The sequence below is a fragment of the Gekko japonicus genome, unplaced genomic scaffold, assembly GCF_001447785.1.
Source record: "Gekko japonicus isolate JY-2015 unplaced genomic scaffold, Gekko_japonicus_V1.1 scaffold826, whole genome shotgun sequence".
Lineage (NCBI taxonomy): Eukaryota > Metazoa > Chordata > Lepidosauria > Squamata > Gekkonidae > Gekko > Gekko japonicus.
In genome coordinates, this window is record NW_015177033.1 from 556,647 (window position 1) to 577,497 (window position 20,851).

General features: G+C 43.1%; 1 protein-coding gene across 1 annotated transcript in view; it reads left to right on the forward strand.

Moving 5' to 3' along the window:
* RIMS1 (regulating synaptic membrane exocytosis 1) overlaps nucleotides 1-20,851 on the forward strand; it is a 517,496-nt gene that overhangs the window by 447,288 nt on the left and 49,357 nt on the right. Inside the window, exon 29 of the mRNA XM_015427952.1 lies at nucleotides 13,503-13,669. Coding sequence (XP_015283438.1) covers nucleotides 13,503-13,669 — 167 coding nt within the window. The remainder of the gene's footprint in view (nucleotides 1-13,502; nucleotides 13,670-20,851) is intronic.

Here is a 20,851-nt window from a genome sequence, read left to right on the forward strand (position 1 = left end):
GCCAGATGGTCCCCCAGCCACAACTCTGCCTAAGCATCCACAAAGTTTGAATGTATTAAAACCAAATTCCATATTCTGCCTGTCTTGCTATTAGTATAATGAACTCTGAGATGCAGTCTCCTTACCCAGGAATTCTTTATGCAGAAGGATACTCAGGGCATACTTCATAGATTAATTAATATCTTAGACCTTTTTAAACCAGTTTACACCAAGACTACGTCTGATAGTGGTCATGAAAGTAAAAATAAGTGGTTTCATAGAGAATGTTGTGACCATATTAGATGTATAAGGTCCAAATTACAGCACTTAGAACCACCAAGCAACAGTACCACCTATCAGAATTTATCTTTTTAAAAAGGTATTTCAGGGAAATGATTAAGAATAAAAAACAGGCAGCCCAACAAAAAGAATGGGAGACACATAAAGCAGCTGCCTGTCAGGTGTAGGAGAGGAGGTGGGATGCCTACAGCTGCCAGGGAGGTTTGCTCAGCAGGATTGCCTTAACCCTGCTGCTGGTCCAGCCTCCCTGATGCCTTTAAACATAATCCCCCCCCCAACATCAGACAGGTGGGTGTCTGTCAGGTGTAGGAGCAGGGCCAGGGTACTTTAATCCATCAGGGACGCCACCCCAGCAGGATCACCTTGGTGGTGGTGCTGGCCCAGCTTAGCCACTCTCCCACCCACGATGGACATATACCCCAAATTTGTAGAAAAATGGTTTCCTTTATTAGGTTATTTAACTTCTCACAATGTGGGTTCTAGAAAATTGGTTCATATGAACTTGCTTAATGTCTGATTGCTCGGATGGTGTTTTGAATATGTAGTTATGTCTCAGTTCTAAAATGTAACATAAATGAGAAGCATTTTTGTAAAAAAAAAAAAATTCAATGCCCAGGCCAAACCCTTGCACCAAGAAACCCAAAATAAGGGGAGTGCATTCCTACCATGATGTCAACCCCCCCACGAAGAGATTTCTGAGAAACATGACCCCTAAAGGGGTTAAAAAGGGGCAAAATGTGTTCCCCCAATTATTTTCCATGTGCCTGGCAGGCTGCCTCCTTGCCCGCCCCCTCTCCCAACTGGTCAATTGTGTGGTTCAGAGTTCTGAGGTAAAACCTGCCTACTTGCACCCACCTTCTTCTGATTGCTCAGCTGTGGATCTCAATGTTCTGAGGTAAAAACACAGTTAGAAGAGACAGTTGAGGACAGTTACAGAAATCAGCTATTCAAGACTTCGGAGTAGATATTTTTCAAAAAAGCCAGCATGGCAATTGAGTTAATGAATGTTTATGGGGAAATAGTAAAGGCCATTTCTAGGAGCCATTTCGATGTGTGCCTCCCTCATGAACCTGAAGAAATGTCCACCACATCACCACTCCCTCACACCAAGTCCCCCTCACACCTCTCACCTCTTACTGCCCTCAAGAAAGCTCCTGGCAAATGTTGAGCCAGATACACCAACACTACAAGGAGGAGGCAATTTAGGAATGTGGCAAAGACATTTGCATATAGTACTCCTGCAGTGCACTGAGTTGCACAGGCCAAGTACCAGCAAGATCACCCTGAGGTGCTCAGAACAACACAGTCTCCATATGAGCAAAACATTCCAGGAACACAAGTAGAGAGGCCATCACTTTCATGGAAGGTGGCAGGAGTTGACTTAACAGACGACTGCTTCTTAAATGGACAGTTCTATGTTGCCTGCTCCAGAGTGAGCTCACCTAGCAGCCTGGTGATCCTAGCACCTGAGGGAAGAACCACCAATGTGGTCTACGGAGAGGTCCTTATGTAGAGGGGGGGAAAGTACATATGTCTCAGTTCATTTTTTACACTACGATCATCTCCATTAGAATTCCTACAATAAATGTTACATTTCAGACTTCACATCGTCAGTATTATAACTATATTTATGGAACTTAAATACTGTAGCAAAGCATGGGTATTACTGAATGGCTAGTACTGAATATTTGAAGCAGTTGATACTTTTTGCATAAAGTGTTTGAAGATGTGGAAGATTTGCAATAATTCAGAAACTGACTGCAGAAGTTCCTAGCAAATTTGGTTGGTGATGTTTGGAAGAAGAAAGATCCGTTCCTCCTTCAAACATCCTTTCTCTTCCTGCAAATCCTTTCACCAGTTTCCTCATCCCCCACACATTTGAAGGATGCTTTGCATAACTGAAGAGCTCCAGTTTCTCCCTTGCTCCAAGATTCTGATTCCTTTTCTATGTCCTCGATGCCCTCTACATCCCTTGCTGAGGCCTTCTTCATCTTTTATTTTATTTATTTATGCTTTATCTTTCTCAAAGCAGATTACACAGTAAGTCAATAGGGTCAACTGAACTGGACACCCGCACTGATCTGGTATTGCACCGTATTTGTGAAAAGTTGAGGAAAATAGGGACACTTGCATTGCCAGTTCTCAGAATGCTATGGAGTTTAGATAGGCTGTGAGCATCCTTGCCAAGTACTCCCCATCCTTGAAAAATCCCACCCCCATATCTACCAGCTCCCATCTGCATTGAAACAGTATATTCATCAAACATCCTGCTCCAGGTAAAGATTGCCCCCAGCACTACTAATAAACCCCATACATCCTCCACAGTCGACATGCTGTCCTCCACCAAGAAGCCATACAGTAGTCCAGGACTATAGTCTTGATGTGTGGACATTACTGCTGATCAACAGGTATTGTTTTACATCAGTGCCACTCCTGGGTTGCAGGTAAGCACCTGTGTCACTCTACCTCTGCTATAGCAGCACAATGTCTTTCAATTGTTGCGTGCCATAGGCCAAGAGCCCTTGTGCTGGTGTTCTTTGGCTCCCACCAGTAGGCTTGCACATGATGTGTTGGCCCTTTGAAGTTCAGGAAAATGCAGTCATTTCTCAGCAATGCAAAAAGAAGCCAACTTGAAGCAAAAGCCAGTACGAGAGTCTCTGCCTACCTCCCCAAGTTAATTGTGTGTAGAAGTACTTCTTGTCTGTCTGGGCAGTAGATTCAACTTCACTAAATGACCCTGAGTTCTAGTCTTATGGGAAAAGGAGAAATGTTCTCATTATCCATAATCTTCTCCCTATGAATAATTTTAGAAACCTGTCCCTTAGTTCTCCTTTTTATAAACTAAAAGTCCCAGATTCTTCCACCTTTACTTATAGGGAAGTGTTCTAAACTTTAATTTCTTTCATTGGCCTTTTCTGCATTTTTTTTTCAGCGCCACACTATCCTTTTGAGAAGGAATGGCTGCAACTGTGCATATACATAATATTCAAAATGTGTCAACACCACAGGTTGAAACAAAACTATTGTATTGTTATAAATAAATATATTTTAAAAATCCTTGATTGATAATGGGGAAAGGCATCGAATTTGCCTTTTGTACCACTGCCACCTGCTTGGTAAATTTATTTATTTATTTAAATTATTTTCTGCACTCATTTCTCCCTCTGTGGAGACTCAAGGAAAGTAGTAACAAATAAAACCATAAATATACAATAATTCCAGAAAAATACTGTCTGGACTAAATATTACATTACAATATCAGTCCCAAAAGACTTTTAGAGCTTTGCCAGGAATGAGGCACATTCCTTTTATTTTTGGGAAGGCCATTCCACATAATGGTGGCTGCCAATGAAAAAGCATGCACTAGCAATGGCCATTTCAGCCATCTTTATCAAAAGCTTTCAGGAATTCCTTTTCTATAATCATCCATATATCTAATTCTCAACATGGGCCCGCCTAAATCCAGAGACTGAAGCCATGAACAGACAAGATAGGACATTCTACAAACCTGAGGGGAAAAACATGTTTGCAGAAAAATCTGAACTCTAAAAAAATACATTGGGAAGGTTAAAAGCTCACAAAATAATAGAAGCAGCACCTGTAGCTTTAAGAAATGAATGCCCTCTCAGTTGCCATTCTGGTAGCTGCTAGGCAACTATAACAGTATCGATAGCTTGAAAGCCTTGGTTTCTGTCAGCAAAAGGCAGGGGGAGGTATAGACTGCTTTCCAGGGCTCTTTTGGCATTTAGGAGAGGACTTGTTTGGGCCAGTCATCTCCTAAAGGAGTAGAAGGGGAAGAAGGCTGCCAGTGGGAGATGGGTTGGAGGAGACTTGCTACTGGCATCCCTTTTCTCCTGCTGCCTCTTATTTATTTATTTATTTAAACATTTATATATCACCTTGTGGTTAAATGCAGCATATAATAATAGTTAAAATCAATTCAATTAAAAGTCTTTGCAGGGCTGGTGGAAGAAAACCCGGGGGGGGGGGTTGTGTCACCAATGACACACTGACGTCACTTCCAGTTCATGCCAGAAGTGATTTCATCATGTTGGGGCAGCACTCTAGCATTCACCCCAAACTCTATGGTTAAACTGTAGAGGTGGCGCAAACACTAGTGTCACCTGACATGATGACTGGCATGATCCAGAAATGATGTCAGTGTTTTGTTGCCAATATTGGCAGTGAGTGTCCCCACCCCAATTCCAGTAAGTCTCACACCAGTTGCCAGCTGTTTCATTCACTGCGTAATCCTTGGTTGTCTGGATTTGTACAGTGAGTGAGACCAGTTCACTATGCTACGTAGTCATTTTGTTTTACTATGTAGCCTTATCCCTGAGAGCAAAAGACACTGTATGGCAAGGCGTGGAGTTGCCTCATTCTTAATCCTGTACTGACAAAACGGAATGAAAAAAGAAGTATCATGTTTCAGATCTGTCCTCATTGTCTGCTCAGATTGGAGAAGAGCACAAGCAAGAATAAATTTCTTATACTTTAGGTTCATTTTTAGTGATGTCACTGAAGTCTGCAATTACCTAGTACATATTAGGTATTGGCATAGTCCATAAAGCTCAACATCATTTTACTGAGAGTTTCTCCGCAGTTCAGAATGTAAAATGAAACTCTGCAGAATTTGCTTTTTGTTTAAGTCTTTGTCCAAGTCCTGGACCCTAATAACGACTCAGATGGAGCTAAAAATGTTCCCCCAAGGTGATTTTTAAGGCTCCAGGAAGTATGAACAAACCAAGAGAACTGGGAGGAGGCTTTGTGTTCCAGATTTGTATGATTAAACTCTCTGGGAAGCTTCCCAACCCAGACATCCTAGAGATTCACAAAGGTTTATTATTATTATTATTATTATTTTCCTTGTTATTCCTCTATCACCAGTCTTTATTTTCTTACAATGAGAAGGCCAAAACCATTCTTAACTCAAGCAGTAATTTTTCCATTTAGCACTAAGACTCATGGGATGAATGATTTTTGCCTCTATGTTATAAATTAATAATGTCCAGAAAATGCAGATGGGAGAGAGGGTGGCATATTTAGAAGCATTTGCTGCATTTTATCATGTCTGGACTCAGAAACTTCCTGGAGCCTGATTAGACAAGCTTGGGGACTGCATACAGCTTCTAAGTTTCAAAGTTCTGGAGCTTTCTCTGGGTCACAGTTCTGCAGTCTTAAAAATAATTCTGTAGCGGCATTTTCATAGCTCTATCTGAGTTGCCATTTATCCTTGACTTGTACAAAAATCACACTGGAAGTTCCTGATAAACATTTTACATTGTGAGTCTTGTGGGGGTGAGGAGAGATTCCCTACTACCAAGCAGTCTCCCATGATTTTCACCATTGTTCACCCAATAGCCAATCCGGGGAGTTCAGTCATTGCTATTCATTTTTATTTGAACAAGTGAACAATAAACCTTTATACTGTTTGCAGGGTGATTACGCAGAGAACAAAGTCTGAGGCATTGTTCTACTTCATATTGCTCACAAAGAGATCCGTGTGTGTATCAGATATTCTGTTTTACAGTGGAAATGCTGAATGAATTCAGAAAAGCAAAATAATAATAATAATATTGTTACCATAAATTACTAATACTGCTGTCATGGTATGGAATACATCCTTTCATTTATGGAATGTGGAGGATGGCAATAAGATAATTCTAAAATTTAATTTAAAAAAAAAAAATTCTGACTCTGAAAATAAAAGATCCTGGAAGAAAAGACCAGAATGTTAAAAAGTTATAACTTGTACTGTTTAATTTTCCTAACAACAGATTTTTTTTTCCAGTATTTAAACCTCCATAAATTGAAATCTAATTGAGGAACTAATCCTCTGGATATAAACTGTGCTGCAACCATGTTTGTCAAGAAGACTTTGCACATCTTATTGTTGTGCATGCAAAAGAAAAATATGCTCTTTTCTGTACACTTGATATGTGTACGATGAGACAAAGATGTCCATGGCATAACTAGATTTGGAATCAATACTTTATATTTCATTCTGAACTTCTACATAGCCTTTCAAAACTGCCCATTCAGAGTTTCAGTTTTGGTGTCCTATTTTGGCCAGCCCACAGATGCAAGTATGAATAGAAGTTTAAATCTGTTGCAAAGCATTGTTGTTGTTTTTGTTTCCGTGCAAGTCACTTATGAAATCTGTGTAGAGAGGATTAGTGGGACTGCTTATTTTATGGGTGTCTTTGGTAGTTCTCAATCTGGTAGCATCACCCAACCTTTTAAATGTGCTCCAGCAGTCATATAGTTTGCTTTTGCATTGATTTCTGACTTTGAGCTGTAGGCTAAGATCACAATATTACAGAAGTGATATGGAATTTTAAGCACTAGGTTCTCACAATAGGAATAGAATTAAATTGTGATTTGTTCACCTAGCATTTTGCTGGAGCAGCCAAACTGACATGATGTATTGCCAGTTTGTGAGAACAATGCCCTTCCCCTTAAACCATTTGACAGTGCTGAGATAAATATTAGAAAATATGAGCATGGTGGGAGCAGTGGGATAGAAAACAAAGAACGGAATCCGACGCAGACTTACACCTTTCTAAGTCAACGGGCCAAAATGCACTGAGAAGGGTATAACTGTTCAGGATGGCTCTGAATTCAGATTAATTCCATGGATTGTACAGCTAGTAATTGTTACTATGAAATTATTATATGTTGATATAACACAAGGAGTGGACAAATAAGAGGAGCTAAACATCAGTCAGAGAACAGCAAAGTAGGCTGTTTATAGTGGAATCTTCATGCAATGATGCTATGCTGGAGTAACTCTCCATAGGGTTGTACTGTTAGTCACCAACAGAACGTTCAAGCATCTGTTTGAATCAAAGTTATGTATTTACAAGAGGGGACCCGCAACAAAATGTTGCGTAATGTGTTGTGGTTTGTTTTATATCCCTATAAGGCCAAGGGATATGGAAGACATCAAGGGGGCACCACAGGGCATCTCCCGCAGACTGCAGGGGGTGGGAATTACTGGGCACAGCAGGAAAATGTTCAAAGCAACCCTGTGCATCAGAGACCACTGCAGCTGGCATTTAAAAGGTTAAGTGTGATAATAGTGGGAGGGGAAGGAAGGAGGGGGGCTTGCAGAAGTGGGGACACCCAAGAAACATGCAGGGAGGGGGTATTCTCCCACCTTTGCTCCTTTCCCCCTCCCCTTCTTTCTCTTCCTTTCTCTCCCCAACCCAATACTTGGGAAATACTGGAGATCTTGGGGGTGGGATTTGGGGAGGGGAGGGACTTCAGTGGGGTTGTCTCGAGATCTCCAGGTGCACGCACGCACACTTTCTCTTCCTGGCTCACGCCTGCTGCTTCAGATATTCTGGAGAGCAGCAGTGTTGCTGCAGCTGGGGATGAAGTTGCTGCAGTAGCAGCAGGAGTCACCCCCACAGTCAGAAAAGGCTGCTCACACCAACCCCCCTCCCCCCACCATAGGGCTAGTTCCTATAGTGACTGCCCAGGCTTCTCCACCTCCCTGTTTCTCCTGCAAGGCATGGGAGGGCACAATTTGAACAGCTTCAAAGCAAAGCAGGCAGAGCAGGCAAGCCTCCTGAGTGTGTGAGGCGGGGAAACAGCAGAGGGAGAGAGAGAGCAAAGGGCAACTTTGTCAGGCAACTTCTTGTCAGGAAGGCCAGGCAGGCAGCCGGCACAGGAGTGGGGGATGCTCTTGCTCTGCAGTCCTGGAGTGCAGCTGGACCGAAGATGGGGTCTCAGAGCCTGTGGGCACTCTGAAATTGCAGGAGCCAGCCCCTCCTGTCCTCCCTCCAACCCAGATTCCCTCACCCTCCTCCCTCAGGTCTGTGTTCCACGTTTCTTCCTTTCCCTGCTTCTGCTCCCCCCCCCACAACTCCTGAGACGCTGGGTTTCTGTGGTATTCAGTACCATAAAGGGGGGGTCTCCTTTTCATCCGCAGAAGACTCTGCCTGAGTCGAGTCCACCTGCAGAGACGGTTTCTGAGGTGGCGGTTTGTGCTGCCAGGTGGTTGTAGCCGCCAGCGTTCTTTGCAAGGCATGTGCAGCCACGCCATTTCCCTTGGGCTCCTGAGTGTTCTACTGGGGATCTGTCAGTAGAGAACGCCGTTTAACTTTTTTTTGGGGGGGGGTTAAATATCCCCTGTATACTTTTTTAAACATGAAAGATTTTTCTGCACAACTGGAGCGTGCTCCAAGTGTGCTGAAAGATCTTCTTGCCCCCTGCGTGCCCCAGATTTGCGGGAATAAGTATCCACACGGAGGGGGCTCCTTCGCTATTAGATATATAGATGTGGGCCAGATAAACCCTGAGTCTGATACATCTGGGCTCTTACATTTTTATATGTGGCCCCCAGACCGACAGAGCCCGGGGCAGAAGTGTCGAACTCATTTGTTACAAGGGCTGGATCTGACATAAATGTCACTTTGTCGGGCTGGGCCATGTGTGCCATAAAACGTAATGCCAGGTACCAGAGACAGAAACTGTATAAAGGACAGCAATTGGTAAGCTCCGGGTTGGTGTATCCTCACTGCAAGTCCTCATGGGCTGGGAGGGGGGTACGAAAGAAAACCCATATGGGCAGATTAGAGAATCAGCAGCGCAGCACTGGGCAGACACGCCCATGCTGCTTGACTGCTGCAGATGAGGTTGTTCTGCCATGCTGAAGCCACAATCGGAGTGGCTGGGCCCATTCCCCCTCAAGTAGTTTCCTGTTCCCTCCCTTGCACTAGTTCCTCACAGGCCGCATAAGAACCCTGGGTGGGCCGGTTCCAGTCCCTAGGCCTTATGTTTGGCACCCCTAACCTAGAGTGTACTTTTTCAAAACTACTAAGCAAAGAAAAACCAGGACAAGGTCATTCAAGTAGTTTAAGCTGGTAGTAGAGTTAGTTGAATGTCCCCAAATCAAAAGAAGCCAGCATTTACCTGTATTGCAGTAAAGAAGAATGAGCTCATTTTTATCCCAAGTTGTATGCTGTTTGGTTATGATTACGTAGTTTAATAGAGATGTTTAGCAATGAGACATGATGTACAAAATAGCAAATGACATCTATGAGGGTATGCAAACTTAGTCTTATTCAGTCCTTTGAATAAATTACAGTGTTTAAACTCAAGAACTTTTTTTCTTTAGATAACATTTCTTTCTGTTATTGAATGCTGCAAGCCATTAGAATTTGAGGGTTTAAGTCGCTTTTCAGTTCAAGTGAATGCTATCCCAGTCACTACAACATTCCATCAGCTTTGCTTCATATACCAGCAATATACTTACAAACGTGTGTGTTCCTAAGTACCAAATATTAGGTGCAATCTGTATCATGGAGTGTGACCAATGCAATTTCCAAATAATTTCTGTTTCCCTTGCACTCACACAGCAGTTGGAGGAAACTGATTTTTAAGGACTGCCAGACATTGATTCAGCATAGTAGAACAGTGCAAGGGGAGCTCCTCCTTTTCCCATATTGCAGTTCCAAGGGAAACTGGGCTCCTCAGGTAGTGTGTGGCTGCGAGAAAAGCAAGTCAGGCTCTACCCTTTCTCAATGTGAGTGCAGATAGACTGCCTGTTTTCTCATGGACAGCATGAAGAAACCACAGAAGAAATCAATAAATCGACATATAGTGAAGGCCCCGACCTTCCTTTATGGGAGGTCTCTTTCAAAATACTATTACTGTAGCTCTACAGACTTTTTGATCTTTAGCTTTTGTTCACATTGAGGGAGCGAAATTGACCACAATGTATAATATAGATATGGGACAAACTACTTGGCTCAGGAAACTATCCTTTTTTACCCAACAAAAAGAATCAATGAATTATGGGAAATATAAGTACATGCATTTTCTCCTACTTGATTATTCATGTGTAGGGACTGCCTTGGCCAAATAAAAATAACTGCAACAGTTCAACTTAATTACTTCATTTCTTCTTTTCTCATCCACCTTTCTCATGGACACTCAATGTGGACTGCAAAGTTTAAAAAGACAATGCAAAATCATCTATGGTCCCGGTCACACGGGAGGATTTGTTCCGCAAAAGGGACGGATTGGGGGCGCATCAAGCAGGCACGATCACACCGCAACAACTGGGAAGCGGCGCACACCCGTCCCCGATCCGTCCCTTAGGCCCACAAATATGCATCAAAAAGGTACTAGCAAAACAGCAGTACCTACCAGATGATGTGGGCCAACGGAGTGCCGGTAGGCCATCACAGCCAGCGCTGTTCCCCATCCCACGCATGCGCACAACTGCGCTACTGCCGGTTTGCTGCGCACCATGTGATCGGCTGCCGAGGCACAGAGCACGGAGCTGCGGGGGCACATTGGATCGCGTTTCCGTGGTTCTTTTTGCTCCGGCTCTGATTTGCCTCACTTCAGCGGCGGATCATCTGTCTCGTGTGACTGGGACCTATATACTAATAGCCAATTCAGCTAAATCTGAGGATACTTAAATCCAGTGACTGGAGCTGTGAATGGGCAAGATAGATTGTTCTAGAAACCTGAACAACGTCCTATGTCTACAGAAAAATGTGAAATTTAAACAAAATACATTGACAGGAGATTAAAAAACCTGAAAATGATAAAAGGAGCACCTGTAGCTTTGAGTTCAGCAGCTGATATTAGGCAACCACAATATTCCAGGCTTGGTTCTGCCACTAAAAGGCAGGGCCTTTTTAAGGCCTATTGTGTTATTTGAGGGTGGCCTCAGCTTGATATAATGCCATTGAGACCACCCTCGAAAGCAGCCATTTTCTCCAGGGTGATAGATCTTTGTCATCTGGAGTTAACTTGTAATTCTGAGAGATCTCCAGGCCCACCCGGAGATTGGCAACCCTAGGCCTGGAAGCAAACTCTGGGTGACTTGATACCATCTGATATGTATGACTCAATTAGGCCTGGCTGCTTGTTACTGTTCAACAGCAGCTGCCCTATGACAGCCAGTGTGGTGTAGTGGATAGAGCTTCAGATTACAGTCTGGGAGACCCAGGTTCGAATCCCCATCTTGCTGTGGAAGCTCACTGGGTGATTATGGACCAGTCACATACTTTCAACCTAATCTATTTTACAGGGTTGTTGTGAATAAAATGGAATAGAGGCGAATAATGTGAATTGCTTTGGACACCACTGTGGAAAAAGATGGAGTATAAATGAAGTAAACAAGGCACTAAAACTTAAAAACCATGAAATATCAACAGTATGGTGCATTACATGAAATGGATTTCTTAATTACAGAAATTATAATACATTCAGTTACCAATGCAGGATAGAAGGAAAAGAAAGTTGCTTAAAAATTTACAGGCAATTAAATGGAAAGCTAAAGAGTGCCCTTCCTGCTAGGGCTGCCGAGCCCCAGTCAGAGCACAGAATCCACCACCCTGAGCTGTTGCTGCCCTCCTGAATAGTTCTGTTTTACACATTCTGTGAAATGATAGACATGTGGGAGCCTTTCTTACCTGGTCAGGCAGGCCATTCCACCAGTTGGGGGCCGCAGTACTGAAAGCTTGGGTATGGGCTGCCGTTGTTCTTGCCTGTTTGCAGGGTGGCACCCAGGGATGCCAGCCTCCACATGGGACCTGGGGAATCCCCAGAATTACAGTTCATCTCCAGATTACAGAGATCAGTTCCCCTGCGGCAAATGGATGCTTTGGAGAGTGGATTCTCTTGCATCGTACTCTACTGAGGTCCCTGTCCTCCCCAGGCTCCACCCCCAAATCTCCAGGAGTTTCCCAACCTAGATCTGGTAACCCAATGCTGGATCTAACTGGAACATTTGAGCACTGTTTATTACATGTTGCCCAAATTTCACCAGAAATGTTTTAGTCTGATCATAATGACAGTTATATGGCATTTAAAATGATCACAGATCTTTTGTCTGTTAATTTTTTCTGCATTGAGCCACATTATTACCAATACCCCTCCTTAATTTTTATATCCATCCTTCCCTTTTCCATAAGCACCTCAGTTTTTCAGAGACTGAGTAGTACCCTGGCATTCTGGATTTTTATTTACTGTGGTAAATCCAGTGTCATTCTTCTCCCAGATTTAGCCCACCTATAAAAGACCTAACAAAAAATGTTCAGTCACTGTAATGGTAGAGGGAATTGGAACCCCAATGGTGCTGAGGCGGCAAACTGATAACTCTGCAATTAGTTGAAGTAATACAAACACTTTAGATTGAAGGTGCTTCAAGATGGACATTTCCCACAGTGATAGCACCAACCAGGAGTTGAGGCAAGTGGAAATTAAGGAACTTCACTGAAGAAATATCTGGTTTGCATAGCACTTGCTGTGTGATTTCCAGTAATTCTGAAAGCCTGTTTGTTCTAGTAGCCATCCCATACTAGTTGATCATGGGCATCAGGCTTGCTAATTCTACACAGCTGACACTTGCAGAAGGTTCTGAAAATAAATTAAGAGTACAAACATAACACAGATTTCATCATCACTTAATTGTATGTTTGTTTCCAATTAATGTCCCTCAATGAAAGTTATCTATATACTAGTATTAATGCTGTAGCAAGAATGGAAATACCAACCGCTTCTGCTTGGCATAAACCTACTGACCAATCTACTTTTTTGTAAATATAGGCTCTTCATACATGTTCTTTGCTCATATAGAATTATTTAGAACTGAAAAATTGACAAAATGTATTACTTTTAACTTCTCAGTATTCCTGGAAATGGCAAAGGTGCATTAAAGTGCCTACTCAATATTGAGTTTCTGCAAACAAACAAACAGTTTTAGTCAGGCGTCATTTTGTAGAAAAAGAGGTGCAGGAGCTCATTAGCATAACTTATTTGCATATGTCACACCCCCTGACATCACCAGAGGTGTGTCAGAAGGCAACACTCAGGCTCCATTGGACTGTTTGGGATTGCTAGCTATGTGAAGATCTGTCCTCGCAGAGGGAGAGCTTGTACCTGAATAAAACTTGGTCTTAAAGGTGCCACTGGACTGTTTTGTACTAGGGGGCCGGGGGGAGTTCTGCAACTTACCTGGCTGCTTCTTGATCTGACTGAGGGCTGCTGGGAGCAGGGGGTGGTGCTTGTTGCATGTGCCCGCCCCCTGGGTTCTTTACTGCCGGAGCTCCGCTCCTGTGCGGTCCTGCAGGAAATGACCCCTGGTTTTAGGAATTCTCTGAAGTTATCAGTGTTACAACTGTTATTTGTAATTTGATGAATCTATTCTTTTTTTACATTTTGTCAAGAGAACTCACACTTTCTCTTTTAATCTTTAGTATAACATAGAAACAGATCAGTACAGAAGTTGTGATAACGTCTCTGCCAGATCATCAGATAGTGATGTCAGTGATGTGTCAGCCATTTCCCGTACCAGCAGTGCCTCACGTCTCAGCAGCACAAGCTTTATGTCAGAGCAATCTGAGCACCCTAAGGGCAGAATGAGGTGAGTTTGCAATATAGTCAATTCTTCTTTGACTGAAATTTGACGTTGCAGCTGTATATATTTCTCTATAAAATATACAAATGATAATCCCCAGCTGCAAAAAAAAAACCAACCCTAACAACTTTGGGTTCTGATGTTCTTTGGAACAGTTCAATAAGTAAAGCAAAACTGAATCTGAAAAGCTGTAAATATTTAATCAAGTAGGGCTTTCATACAGCTGATCGTTGTTAAACTATAACATTAAAATAATTTTAGCAAATACATAAAAAGGAATTATATGTGGTTGGATACTTCATAGGAGTCCACAGTCTGGAAAACTTTGCTATACAAATACAGGAGATAACAAATGCAATCTCAATTATGTGTTTAGAAGATATTTCATAAACGGTACCACAGATCTTAAGCCTTTTATCTCAGTTGTAGGTGACAAGGGCTGCATTTACTCTTGGCAAGTTCACCTGTTGTGATGCAGTTCAGTTAACAGTATGTAATGTTTGTATATATATGTTACAAAACCTTATATTGCTTTAGAAGACACTGCATTTCCCCCTTTTCTGAAAATTTCTTGGGATTAGTTAAATGGTGCCTGAGCCACATAGGATTAGTTAAGTGTTACCTGAACCACTCTTCCATGAACAGGTACCCAACTGATCTTGCCTATCAAATTGGTGTCCAAACCAAAAATTTACCCCACCCACATAGCTGACTCATTTAAACATTATCTCAGCCTAATGGAATCCTAATAGATTAATGTGAAAGTGGCCTCTGACTGGTGTTCATGCTCCCGTCTCTAGTTCCAGCTCCTGCCAACCTAGCAGTTTGAAAGCAAGAAATTGCAAGCAGATAAATAGGTACCACTTCAGTGGAAGGTAACAGCGTTCCGTGCGCCTTGGTGTTTAGTCTGGAGTTGCAAAGGCCTCGGAGTCTGGCGTCACGATTAAAATGTTGTCAAAGAACAGCTGGACTCCTGGGATGCGTTTGAGGAGACTATCCATGAGGTTTTGGAAAATCCCCAGTGCCACGCTCACCCCAAATTGAAGTCGCCTAAGTCTGAAAGCCCCCCTATGGGTCACTATAGTTTGGGCCTTGACAGTGGCTTTGTCCACCAGCAGCTGTTGGTATGCTTGGGCCAGCTTCCCGAAAACCTGTGCCCCTGCCAGAAATGCCAAGACATGACTGACTACCAGTACTGACTACCAGTACCGGGTACGTGTGGTCCTGGAGTGCCTTGTTAACTGTACACTTGTAGTCTGCACAAATTCTGACATCCCCACTGGGCTTTACAGGTGTGACTATGGGGGTTTTCCACCGGACATGTGGCATGGGTTCTAGCACCCCCTGTTCCATGAGGCGATCAATCTCTGCCTCGATCTTGGGCCGTAGTGCGAATGGGGACCGCCGGGCCTTCATCCGGATGGGTCTAGTTCGAGGGCTACCGGGGGTCCGGAGTAGTGGCTGACCATGCCATCGAACACCCTCAGAAACTCATCGCAGACTGAGTTAAAGTTCTGTGGCTGTACGTGGTTTATGCCTGTCATCCCAAAACCCAGTGGGCTGAACCACGAGAGTCTGAGGAGGCTCACGAATCTCCCTTCTACCACCAGCAATTCTAAGAGTCCATCAAAGTCCTTGTACTACACCCTGAACTTGCCCCACCTCTTGATGGCCACCGGGTTCTTTTGGAAGTCCTGCAGTGTCAGGCCCCGGGGCTGCTGAAAGAGGGGTCCCCTCTGAGGGCAGATCTTCTGCAGGGGTTCTGCAGAGATTATTGAAAATGATGACCCCCGAGTCCAATTCCATCTTGCAGGGGGACCCCTCTATTAATATGGTAACATACATTTTGTTGGGGGCATCTGGGGGCAAGTTCAGTACCTGATGCTGGTTGATGGTGAGGTATGCAAGTCCTCATGGTGGGTGGATGTCTTCTGTCAGGTCCCTCTGGAGTGGCAGGCCCGGGCGATCTGTCCTTGCTTGCTACAGGACCAGCATATTATGGCGTCTCAGAAACGGCATGTTTTCCGCAGCTGGCGCAAGAGGCCTGGGTGACAGGCTTCTCGGGATGTGCGGTCATTGCTGCCGGTGGCTGTGGAGTCTGTTGAGTGGGGGCCCATACCTGCATGATTTCCTCCTCATCCGAGACATTGGAGACTGGGGATGCGCTTGCGAGGTGTACTGTACAACCACGGCGCTCTTGATGCAACTTCTCATATGCCGTAGCTTCCCGTAGGGCCTGGTCCAGTTTCAAGTCCTTGTGGCTAGCGAGCTTGAGCTCCCATAGGCCTACCATGAACTGGTTCAGTAATGTGTCGCTGAGGCTGGGGAATTCACATTGGGTGGCCACCTGGTGAAGGCCCACCAGGAAGTTGGTTGCAGTTTCATCGAGACCCTGGAGGCATGCAAAAAAGTCCAAGTGCTGTGCCATTTTGGTTGGTTTCAGTGCTAAGTGGTTGGTGAGCACCTTTTCCAGTTCTGCGTAGGTGGTCTCTTTAGGAGATTTTGGGGTTAGCAGATCTTTCAGTAGCCGGAGCGACTCTATCCCACATGTGTGGTGTGGCGGCTTGGTGGTTGGAGCGCAGTGGGGTGCTTGTGTCTGCATTGGAGTCTGGCTCACTCAAAAGGTTCCCACCTTCGTCGCCAGTATAATGTACTGAGACTGAGGCATACCGTAGTGATTTCCGCTCATACTTTATTAGTTAAATGGAGAACTTGAGATAACTTGCGGGACCCACGGCCTGCTTATATTCTTGTTCAAACCACACCCAACACACCCACCCACTCCTGTGATAGGCTATACACAATACTACTTTCACTCACTGATTCCCTTTAGGATCCGGACTGGCCAATTGGCGAGTCCTAGGATCCTCTGTTTCTATTGTTGTCGGAAGCGAAGCTCAGCCAGCCACGTGTGAACTCGACCGCGTGTGCAGTCTCGCTTGGTATACAACAAAGCAGATGCAGCTTAAAACCTGAATATACAAATTCCAATACCAAATCTAAAATTTTACACCTAAAATTAGTAAAATGATTAGATATTTTTGTTTAGCAGCTTTTTCCAGAGTCTCATAGCTTGAATAGTAAATGTTGTCACTTTTAAAGAAATTTCTTGGTCCCTATCAGCTAAAAGCTTATTTAAATAAAATCTGGAATCCCTCCCTGGGAACTGGCTACAAATCCGTGATATATAGACCGCTCAAATATTCTGATAAAGTTTACACTCGAGTAGTACATGTTGCCTTGTTTCTATCTTACTCTCCCCACAGATACACCATATCTGCCCTCTGTAACTGCTGAGGGCAGCATATCCACTCTCATAAGACTAAATGCTCTTCTATAGTCAGATCTATTGAGATTCTGAAGGCCATCATCACAACAACTTGATTTAATTTCTCCATGCCTGGAAGACAGCATTTAATCTGCGATAGATTATGCTGCCTCTCAATATCCAAAATGCTTTGTTTTAAAAACAGTTTGATGGAACTATAGTCTATCTGCATCAAAAACTGTTTCGCGAGACCATAAAAGCCCAATTTGAGCTTTGTTTCTTTAACCCAAAATGGTGTTGTGGAGTCCTTCAGAATTGCGCTGGGATGATCTGTGCATAGAGGGCGGCTGCTGACAGACCTGGCTGGCCAACTCACCCTTGATTGGCCCATGCTCCCGTGCTGCACCAGGATTGGTTTGCCTCACCCACAGGCTTCATTCAAGAAGGGGGGCAGGCAAACGCCAGTGCCTGCTCCAGGTGCAGGTACTGGTCTTGCCATCCCACCTCTTGAATGAAACACAACACAAGTTAGGGTTAAGCTGGGAGTTTTATTTATACATAAGCTGATCTGCACCAACACATTAAAGCACGGGTTGCATTAGGCTTGCCCCACAAGCCTCCTAACAGGGCAAGCCCACCCCGGCTCAGAGCCAGGTCCGGCATCCTTCTGGACCTTACTCGTCACAGCCCGCACACCAGTGCATAGAGGGGAAGGAAGGGCACAGATGTTCAGTGATTCCTAGAGAGGAATGATGTCACTTCTGGAAGTGACATCATGCCATCGTCCTGATGGTCATTTTAAAAATTTCAGTTCCTGTTTCTCACCACTGCTCCAGCAGCTTAGTGTGATGGAAAAAATTGCCATCAGGCAACAGCATGATGCACCTTTGGGGGGAAACCCGGAAATTATGCCAGTATGCGCTTGGATTTTCCAGAAATAAAGTTTACGGTGATTACTAGTGAGGTGTGATGTCATCCAACAGAGTGTCAGACTAAGATCTGGAATACCCAGGTTCAAATCCTCCCTCTGCCACTGAAGCTTGATGGCTGCCCTTGGGCCAGTTAAACACTCTTAGCCTAACCTACCTGTCATGACCCCAGAGGGGTCTTTGGTTTTCGCCCAGGGTATCTCCCAAGCCCTTGCTGACTGAGCAATATGGACGTGAATGACCAAAATACATTAAGCAGAACAGGGTTTATTATGAGAACGATTGGGGCAAGGTGCTTCAACCGGGTAACGGGGGAAAACACAAAAGAAAATAAACTTAACGCAGATGCCTTACTTTGGTTCGACTACCAGGCCCTAGCCTGCCTAACTCACTCAGGATTTCCCCCTTCTCCCAGCCTGGCCTGTCCCTCACTGGACCCAGCCGCAGGGAGGCAAAGGACGGGGCTTCTCCTCTTTTCCCTCAGAGAGTCTCCAGCCACCATCAACCATCAGCCAGCAACTCCCTTAACTGTCTCTCCCGGACTTCATTCCCTAACAGACTCTAACGGTCTCTTTAGAATCTTCTCTGACTCTCTCAATGCCTTCTGGGAGTTGTAGGCCTAGCCGCCTCCTACTGCCACCCAGGCCTCTTAGGCTGGCTAGGCCGTACTGGCACAGGCCAGATCATTACACTACCTTACAGAGTTGTTGTGATGGTAAAATGGAAGAGATTAGAACAATTTAAGTCTCTTTGGGTCACTGGGGAGAAAGGTGGGGTATAAATGAAGTAAATAAAAAACTATCAAGCTTTGTTTCTATACAGCTGCATTTCTATATTGTATATCTGAATATATTAGAACTGACAAGACAGAACCCACCACTACAGTCTGGTGCAGTCCATTCTACCATCTCAGGGCTCAGTTACCTAATTACCACCTCATCCTCCTGCATATGTAAAATAGGCCTCAGATATCTAATAATTGTGGTTCAGTCTCTAATGATTGGGGTTCACAGTTCAGTCTACTCTCAACAACTAAGGACAGAATAAGCATCTTGTCCCACTGAAGCATTCAATTGGTTAAATCAAAATAGTCCTATATAGCTGGTTTGTAGATCAGGCTGATTATTTTTCTTTGCTAAGGGGTTTTATGTGGCTGACAAAAGGACCCATTGTAGACAATCTGAGGTAGCATTTAAAGATGGCACACTTTGAATAACAGCGGGCAGTTTATTTTTAGAAATATTTTGTTCCTCATTAAAAAGACGTGATTATCTTTTCCTTTGGACCAGAAGTGTTACATGCTCTGAAGTTATTAGTATTCATGAGCTACTTTATTGCAAAAGGGCTCCATAGGGGTTCAGAATTAGTATGTGATTATGAATTTGACAGAGCAGGCAGAAAGCAGCATTGCTGAAAGTCAGTGATTCTGGCTAAGGACTGGAGTCACCACAAATATATAGACAGCAAAACTGAAGGATCATGGATTGTTGAATTACTTACGGCCCCTTATTTTACTGAAGAAATCTATGGAGTTGCAGTGACCTCCTGTGAACAAAATTATCTGTTTTGCTAAGAGATCAACACATCTGAGAGATCACGATAAAAACTATTTCATAGGTGATTGTGACTATCTTGATTACGGAATGAGATGTATTTTCATAAAGTACATAGGTAAGTTGGTTTACAAAGTAGCTGATAATTAATTGTTGAATACTGACTTTCATTTGGGGGATAATTTTTCTATACCACTGATTGACATTTCTCAAACTAAAACACAATGACCTTTTTGAAAGTTTTCAAAACTAACTTGATTTTTATGTACAAGAAAATTGTATAAAATTGTATTTTTCTTTGATTTTTCAGCCAAAAATTGGCTCCCAAAGTAACTTATAGCAATTTAAAATATAAAGTATATGAAAAGGTGCTCAAAAACAAGAATAACAATTTTGTGAGGTCTCAGTACAGACGCAAAGGAGGGGGGTGCTTGTGGGTTCCAAATGGCAGTTGGTAACTGGGAGAAAGGGGTGTCCCATCTCAACCAAGGCGTGATAGGGAGGGAGTTCAGTTGCTTATATTTAAATAAATAATGTGCAATTGAAATACATATCTAAATGTGACCTCCCTAATCTAAAAGGAATCTATGGAAAATTTTGCATGCTGGCTAATTTTGGTACCAGTTAATGAATGGAATATGCCCTTTTAATTTATTCCCTGTTCAGTCAGATTACATCTCTGAAGTATAATGTGAAGAAAACTGCAGAGAAGTCTGTAACTTGAAAGAAGCCCTTTCATATGTGATCCAAGCTATTGAAATTAAACAACTAAATTTCTGACAAGGAAGGATCTTATCAGGAGGGATGATTTTTAAGCAGAGACATGCATCCAGCTATAAATTTATCAGACAGAATGTGATTTCCAGGAACAAATAATAATAATAATAATAATAATAATAATAATAATAATAATAATAATAATAATAATAATAATATTTATTATTATTATTATTATTATTATTATTATTATTATTATTATTAATAATGACTCCTGTCACATCCCCTCTTCTCACTGAAGAGACCTACTTTGCCTTCTTTGCTGAACCTCTAGAACAAAACTTGAGTGGACTCAGTGGGCCGCAACAAGAAAATGTGCAAAGTCATGTTCTTGGATGTTTTTGGATGTGGGTGTATGGAAATGTGACACTTATCATAGTTTGTATCTTATGCTGAAGAAGTAAAAATTATTTATTATGCTTTTATGGAAGGTGTTATATTGTGTGCTTTTGTAATGAAAATTGTTTAAAGACTCATAATATGTTCTAGAGAAGTATTTATTACAGTATGTTACTGAAAGCCAGGTGAGAGGTTGTTTTGTTTTTGTTATCCACTATTTATTGATTATTAACAGAAAATTACCAAATATTGCTGCAGTATGATTGAAAATAGGTTCAACACCTCTGAAGGAAACAGCATGCTCTCCCCCCCCCCACCACAT